This window comes from Rhinolophus sinicus, linkage group LG11 (assembly GCF_036562045.2).
Source record: "Rhinolophus sinicus isolate RSC01 linkage group LG11, ASM3656204v1, whole genome shotgun sequence".
NCBI classification, from domain to species: Eukaryota; Metazoa; Chordata; class Mammalia; order Chiroptera; family Rhinolophidae; genus Rhinolophus; species Rhinolophus sinicus.
In genome coordinates, this window is record NC_133760.1 from 51,827,407 (window position 1) to 51,834,411 (window position 7,005).

Genomic DNA, 7,005 nt, shown 5'->3' on the forward strand with positions numbered 1-7,005 from the left:
GCGGGAGGATTCAGAGTGCCTTTAAAAGTCAAGGTAGTCACATGTCCCAGAACGGTGGGCTCATCTACGCCTGCCTGTGTGTGTGTGTGTGTGTGTATGTGTGTGTACCTGCATACATACATTTGTATACACACACAATTTACCTTAAAAGAATGCTCTCTATAGCAAAAGTGGCCATTAAAAACGGGGAAAAAAAGGAAGAGAAGAAAAAGGAAAGGAAGAAAATGCCAACTCTCTCGGAGCCCTCTGCCTGCCCGCCCCGCGGGGGAGGCAGTGGACCTCCGCGTTTCTGGGGCCAACTGGGCGGGCGTCTGCGGGGGCTGGTAGAGCTGCAGGACATTCCCTGAGCCTGGGCCTGGAGGGTCATCCCACCACTCGTGGGCCCCTCGGCCGGGGAGCCCCAGTGGCCAAAGGCGGGAGAGTTGGCGCTGGTGGCGCGTGGCGGGACAGGGGACAGCGACACAGACGCAGACGGAAGCACGCACGCACGGAGGTGCAGGCCAGGCCTGGCAGGGAGGAAGATGGAGTGGGCGAGAAAGCAGGAGGGGAGGAGCAGAGCGGGCGAGGCCGGGGGCCACCGCAGGCCCACTGCCCAGCACAGGCCCCGCGGCCGAGCCCCCACACTCCATGCAGGACTCCCGCATTCCGGTCGCCCGCCAGGGCCGTGGCCCAGGCTGGGGTGCGGCCTCTCCTGCGGACCTCGCCAAGCCCGTACAAACAAAGTGGCAGAACTCATAGACCAAGTAGGAGCTTTTTATTCGGTTCACAGTCGTGTGAAATGCAGCAATAAAAATCTTTGGACTTCAGCAAGTTGTTTTAATTCTTTTCTTCGTTTGAAATAAAAAAAAAGTGTCCAATGTCCCATAATGGAGCTTAGGGGATTAAAAAAGATGACACCCTAAGCGGCCCCCTTTGCAAAAAAAAATCATAAAATTAGCATAATCTCATAAACACACAAAAAAATCAAAAAATATTTTATAGTCGGATATTTTGGATTTTACACCACCTGTAAATTATATATACACAGAATATTGCAGAACCATAGCTAATACACGAGCTTTTCACTATGAATGCTGGTATCATCTTTATACACTGGCCCTTTATTCACGATTTTAAATTATTGCATTGTTTAGCGCGCACCGATACTGGCGCCGCCCGCACGCGCGCCTACTCGCTGTCCGACTTGCCCTCCTTGGCGGTGGTGGAGTGGTTGTACAGGCCCTGGGCCATGAGGTGCACGGCCAGCGTGTTCTTGTTGCCCGTGGCCTTCTTGATCTTGGCGCGCTTGTTCTGGAACCAGATCTTGATCTGCGACTCGTTGAGGCTGAGCTCCTGCGCCAGGCTCTGGCGCCGTTGTTCTGTCAGGTACCTGTTGGTTTGGAACTCCGCCTTGAGCCTCTGCAGCTGCTCCGCCGTGAAGGCCGTGCGCGGCCGCTTATCCTCCTTGTTGGGGTTCTTCTTCTTTGGTTTGCGGGACCTGGGGCCTGGGGAGGTATGGTGGACAGAGAGAACACCGGTTAGGAGGCCGCCCTGCCTGCTGACTCAGGCTGGGTCACCCCGCAGGGCAGGCGTGGGAAGGAAGTGCTGCCCAAGGCGGGGGCAGGCCTGGAGGAGAGCTGGGCTGAGACTGGGCCCAGCTCACAGCACCTCCACCACCCAAGCCTGGGAACGGAGGCTATGGGCCAGCCAAGCCGGGTGAGGGGTGGCAGTGGGAGGACAGGGCAGGCCTCCTGGAAAAGTCTCCTAATAAAAGGAAAGCAAAGCCTCATAACTTTCTGGCAGGGCTTTTGCAAGCCCTTCTGAGGTTCCAGCCAGGAAAAAGGACAGGGAGGGTAGGTGCTGGTTGAGAGAGTGAGAGGGAAAGGATAGGGGCAGCCCTGGAAACTGAGGGGCTGCCACAGGACCCCCAGAGGGGACACCCCAGAGGGTACCCAGGGTTGTGGGAGCCAGGGGGCAGGTGGGTCCTGAGAACAGGAGGCCTGCCTCCACCTTAGTCCCCTTCCGCCTCCCCCACTGGCCCTGTGGGCCCAAGTTCATTGTCTCCTTAAAGGATGGGAGCACACACACATCTTTCCTGGATGGGGAGGGAGCTCTGCCACTCAGTTTCCCTCCTCCCACCAAGTCTCCTCAGTTCCCCAGCAACGGAGAGGGGACCTCTTCCAGCTTGCGAGGGGGTGCAACTGACCTTGGGCAGAAGAGTCCCTCTTCTGACCCCCACCCAGGCCTCCTCCCACTGGGACCCCTCACTTGAGGTTGGTTCAGAACAGCGGTGGTAAGGATCCTAGGACCCGACCAGAAAAAGGCCTGAGAGAGGGGAGCCAAACACTTTCTTTTTGTTATGTTAAGAAGCTCAGCCCTTTCGCCCGCCCTGGTGTCTGAGGGAGAAGGCCTCCGAGGCCGCTGGGAAGGGAGTGGAACTGTGTCTGGGTCTGTTAATCTGTTAAGTGTAGGAATCAACTTTGGGGAGTTTCTAGCCTCAACTTCTAAGGAGGTGCCTGCGGCCGGAGGCTGGAGAAGGCTAGACCGAACACAGCCAGAACCCCAGGTCTCTGCCCTGTGCCCCCAACTCACCCTGCAGGGCTGGGGGCCTGCCCCGCCACCCTGAGCGGCTGCCGCATCCCACCCGAGCACTACCGGGCTGCATCCCCACTGGACCCTGAGGGGGAATGAGCCCTCCAAGGCCGCATCCAGCGATGGTTCTGGGACAGTCCCGAGACCCAGTGAGTGCCGATAACTTCCTCCCCACCCACCGAGCAAGCCATGCACTCTCTTGGGGGAGGCAAATTCCCCAAGAAGGGTTGTGGGCACCAGAGAGGGGGTGCCAAGGGCCGTTGACCTCAAAGCCTGGGCCTTTTAGGTTCTAAAGCACACCCACACTCCAGCCGGGCCCCCACAAGCACTCTCACAGCCCTCATCGCTCACACGCCCAGGGCGCCGCCGCCGGGCCTTGCTGGAGGTTTCGGACTCGTGGCGGTGGACCCTGCTCCCCGGGAGCGCGAAGGGGACAGGAGGTGGCTCTGTGAGGCCCGGAAGGGCCGGTCCGCACCTGCTGGACCGACCGCAGCCTCACGCTCCAGGAGCCATTCTCTGTCTCCATTCTCTCGCCACCCCAGCCCACCCCCAAGGAGGGTGCCATACCCCCTAAACTCCTCTTCTCTTGGGGCTCTCGCGCACACGAATCAGCCCTCAAAACACACACATCGTTTTACGGAAAGAAAATCTCCCCAAAAGCAGAATTTTTAGTTCCCTCTCTTCCTGGATTTTCTTTCAAAGCGCAAACACTTAGGAGTCTCAAACAGAACGAAACCTCAGCAAGAAAACTCTGCGTTGCTTTTTTTCTTAAACGATAAGAAACATAAACGTGATCTTACAGGTTTTCTCTTCTTTTCTTTTCTTTTTAAGACTTAAGACCAGCGACTCTGGCCAGGCCCGGCTGCCGGGCTCCTGCGGGCCACTGGGGTCTGGCGGGCTGCGACTCCAGCCACAAAGCCGGCCCCATTGTGAGCCTATATGTTAATTAAATATTAACAAAGGAGAGAGGCGAGAACAATGGAGCAAATTTCAGATCTAGCTGGAGAAATCTGGGTTTCCTCAGAGATAGAGACACATTTCTGCGGAAAAGCAGCAGAGGGGTGACGCAGTTGTGCTGTGCTCCCGGTAAACGACCCCCGCAAAACAGTGGAGGGTTTGGGGCAGGGGAATCAGGTCTGCGCTGCCAGCTCGGGGACAAATGGAGTCCTCTCCTAATGGCTGTTCGCAGTTGCAGACCCGCTTTTACTATCGCTGATGATTTCTGCAAGGACTTGAACTTAGCTTTTAAAAATCTCAGACCTATGGAAAACACAGGCGACACCTCTGCACAAACCCCCTCTGAAATCTGCTCCTTTCCTACCAGTGAGCAGCCACAGGGAAGCTCGGGGAGAAAGTCCCTTCTATCTGGAAGGATTGCAAGCCCCCCTCCTCCAAGCTGTGCGCAAGATGGGTGATGAGCTCCACACTGCGGGATCGGCAAATACAACGGGGCAGAGGGCAAAGGGCGCCTGTTTTCCGACCGCCCTTCCCTCTCCCGATCCCGCGCTCTCCCTGGGCAGTACAGGCCGAGGAGCTGAGGGAGAGCAGCAGCCTCACTCTTTCCTCCCTCTCTGCATCTGCGATTTCCGGGTCGCAGGATGAAGCTAGGTCTGGGGGAGAGCTGGGCATACATCCTGGGTCTAGGCTGAGTTGCAAGGACCGGAGAAAGCGTTGAGCAGCGAGCGAGCTTCCGGGCCTGTCTTCCAGCCACTGTGATCCTACCAAACAAACTCCAGCCAGGGAAGGGGGGCTAGGGGCTGCGCGGAGAGAGCACGTCCTCCTGCTTCTGCTGGTCTAAGAAGTCTGCACCCCCTGGCGAATCCATCCTGCCCCCTGGCCTCCCGGCTGCAGCCAGACCAGCGTAGCCGCACACAATATCGCTGTGTGTGCGTCTTTGTGTGTGTGTGTAGGGGGGCTTAGGGGGGAATCCTTGGTGTCTCCTCCCGGTAAGTCCCCACGCCAGCGCCGCCCTGCAGCCCCGCGGGCCTCCCCGCGGCAGGCTGGGGCGCGGGATCCCCGCGGGCTCACCTGAAGAAGGCCGGTCCGAGTAGCGCGTGCAGTAGACCCAGGCCGGCCAGAGCATGGGCTGCGCACCCAGGTTGGCGCTGGCCTGCGAGCTGTCCGAGTCCGAGCTCAACGACAGGTCGCCGCCGCCCAAGCCGCGGGCCTTGAGTGCCCCGTCCAGGGGACCCCCGGTGTCGCCGCCTTTCTTGGCGCCGCTGTGCAGAGACAGCGCTTTGGAGGCGCCTTCTCCTTCGCTCGGAGATTCGCCGCCGCCGCCGGGCAGCGGTCCGCCCGCACTCGGCGCACCAGGCGCGCTCTGCCGGGGCTCCCGGCCGGGCCCCGGGGGCTGCTCGGCGCCGCCTCCCTCCGCGCCGCCCGCGCCGCCTTCGCCGCCGCCACAGCACGTCCCCGCGTCCTTTCTCCGGCCGAACTCCGGCCGCAGGATGTTGTCGATGAAAAAGTTGGTGATGCGGTGCGGGTGCTGGTGGTTGCCCGGCGCCTGCAGGACCGCGGGAAGCATCAGAGCCCGCCGGTGGCCAGTGTCCGCGTCGCCCGGGCCGCCGCTGGGACTGGATCCCGACTGCCGCCGCGCCTCCGCCGCCGCTTCGCTGGGCTTTGGCTCACTCTCCTCCATGCTGTTCACAACAAATCCCAAACCGGCTCTCCGGGGACCCCCTGCAATCAGCCCTCGGCCCGCCCGCGGCGCACACGGAGACCCCCGCGGCCGGCTCGCGCCCTTAGCCCGCCGAGTCCACCGACGGCGCGCGCGCCGCGGCCGCCGCCAGGGCTGGGGTCCCACAAGCCGCCGGCCGCGCTCGCGGCGGAGCCGGTCCGATCCACGGGTTGAGTCCGAAAATACCAAGAGTCGCCCAGCGCCCAGATGCCCGGAGATTCAAAAGAGTCTGGTGTCCTCGCCTCTGCAGCGCGCGCGGGCGCTAGACAGTCAAAGGGGTCCGGCGGGGACCCGGGGCGCCTCCAGGCTCCGCGCTCCTCTCCGCGTGCGGCTGCCTCCGGCTCCGGCGCTCCTTCCCGCCGCGGCCGCTGGGCGCTGGAGCTGCGCGCATGCAGGCAGCGCGCTCCCCGGCGCTCTCGCCCTCCCAGGCCGGTCCTCGAGGGTGCGGGGCGCGAGCGGTCAGCGCGCACATGGAGGCCCGCGGGCCCGCGCTGCGCTCGGCCGCCGCCCCGCTGCGGGCCGGGGCGCCCCTCCGGCGTGCGGCCGCGCCCCCGCCGAGCCCCGCCGAGCCCCGCGGCCCGAGTCGCATGGGTGAGCGGCGGGAGGCCGGGCCGGGCCGGGCCGGGCTGAGCCGCCCGAGCTCCCTCGCGAGCTGCGCGCCCTGGTCGCCTCGGCCTCCGCGCCGGCTCGGAAATTCCAGGCCACTGAGCGCAACCTGAGACACTTTCACTCTGGATTTTTGTTCTTATTTTTAACAGAGCCCCCTCGAGTGACGTCGCGGGCCGGTCTCCTGGACACGTGCCTCCGGCCAATGGCCGCGGCGCCGCGCACCCACGTGACGCGCCCGCCGCCGCTTGGTGACAGGAGCTGCCCCTCCCCCGCCGCCACCGTCCCTCCCCCCCTTAAAGCGGCCGCGTCCTCGGGCTCCTGGTGCCGGAGCCGGAATCCGGCGAGGCCGCGGCCGCGTACCCTGCGCTCGCTCGCGCTTTCCCCATCGCTTCTGGGTTCAGGGACCTGAGGCGCCACCGCGACAGCCCCTCCAGGTCACCCTTGTGTGCGTACGTGGGCACGCGCTGGAAGATTCCCATTTTTAACATTTCCATATTGTTTACCGTGGGGAAAAATCCCACAATTCCTTGCACAAAAATGCATAAATCATATTAAATGAGCTGCCGAGATACAAAGGGACTTTTGTAGTCCGCGTTCTTTGCTGGTGGAGAGGGAAGTTGTCACTTACATTTGACTTTGGTGACCCGGCAGATTCCTGTGTCGCACGCAGAGCCGACGCGCAGGACCCTCCTCCCGTGGACACGTAGTGTAAGTGTGCATGTGTGTGCGCGCGGAGCGCGGCGCGTGCAGCCGGCAGGATCCCACCGGGAGCACCGAGCCGCAGGAAACATGCGTGTGGACCCGGACGAGCGCGGGAACACGACTTCGGGCTCCGTGTGGGGAAAGAAAGCAGCAAGGGGGTGACAACTGAATCTTGTTTGGAAAAGAGAGGAGGCCGGCAGTTCAGCCAAACCTGCAAAACCATCCGGAGAGGAAGTGCCCCCCCCAGCAGCTGCCCCCCCTCCCAATTCCGAGCCAATCACACGCCCCCCCCTGCACTGCTTGCGGGGCCACCAGGCCTTTCACCCCATTTCCTTTGTCTTAATATCCTTTAAACTAGTTTCACAGGAGGGCGGGCCCATCTGAAAGGGGAAGGAGGAATCAAACGGTGTGGGGGGCAATTTGTGTCTCCCCTGACCCCCCTCTTT

The 7,005-nt window shown here is 61.9% G+C and overlaps 1 protein-coding gene across 1 annotated transcript; it reads right to left on the minus strand.

The window, feature by feature from the left end:
• Positions 1–737: 737 nt before the first annotated feature.
• On the minus strand, positions 738–5,209 carry EN2 (engrailed homeobox 2). Its single transcript, XM_074315059.1, has 2 exons — positions 4,600–5,209; positions 738–1,484 (listed from the first exon to the last, which is right to left on the minus strand). The coding sequence occupies exons 1-2, from the start codon at positions 5,207–5,209 to the stop codon at positions 1,168–1,170; spliced, it is 927 nt and encodes a 308-aa protein (XP_074171160.1). The 3' UTR covers positions 738–1,167.
• Between the last annotated feature and the right edge of the window lie 1,796 nt (positions 5,210–7,005).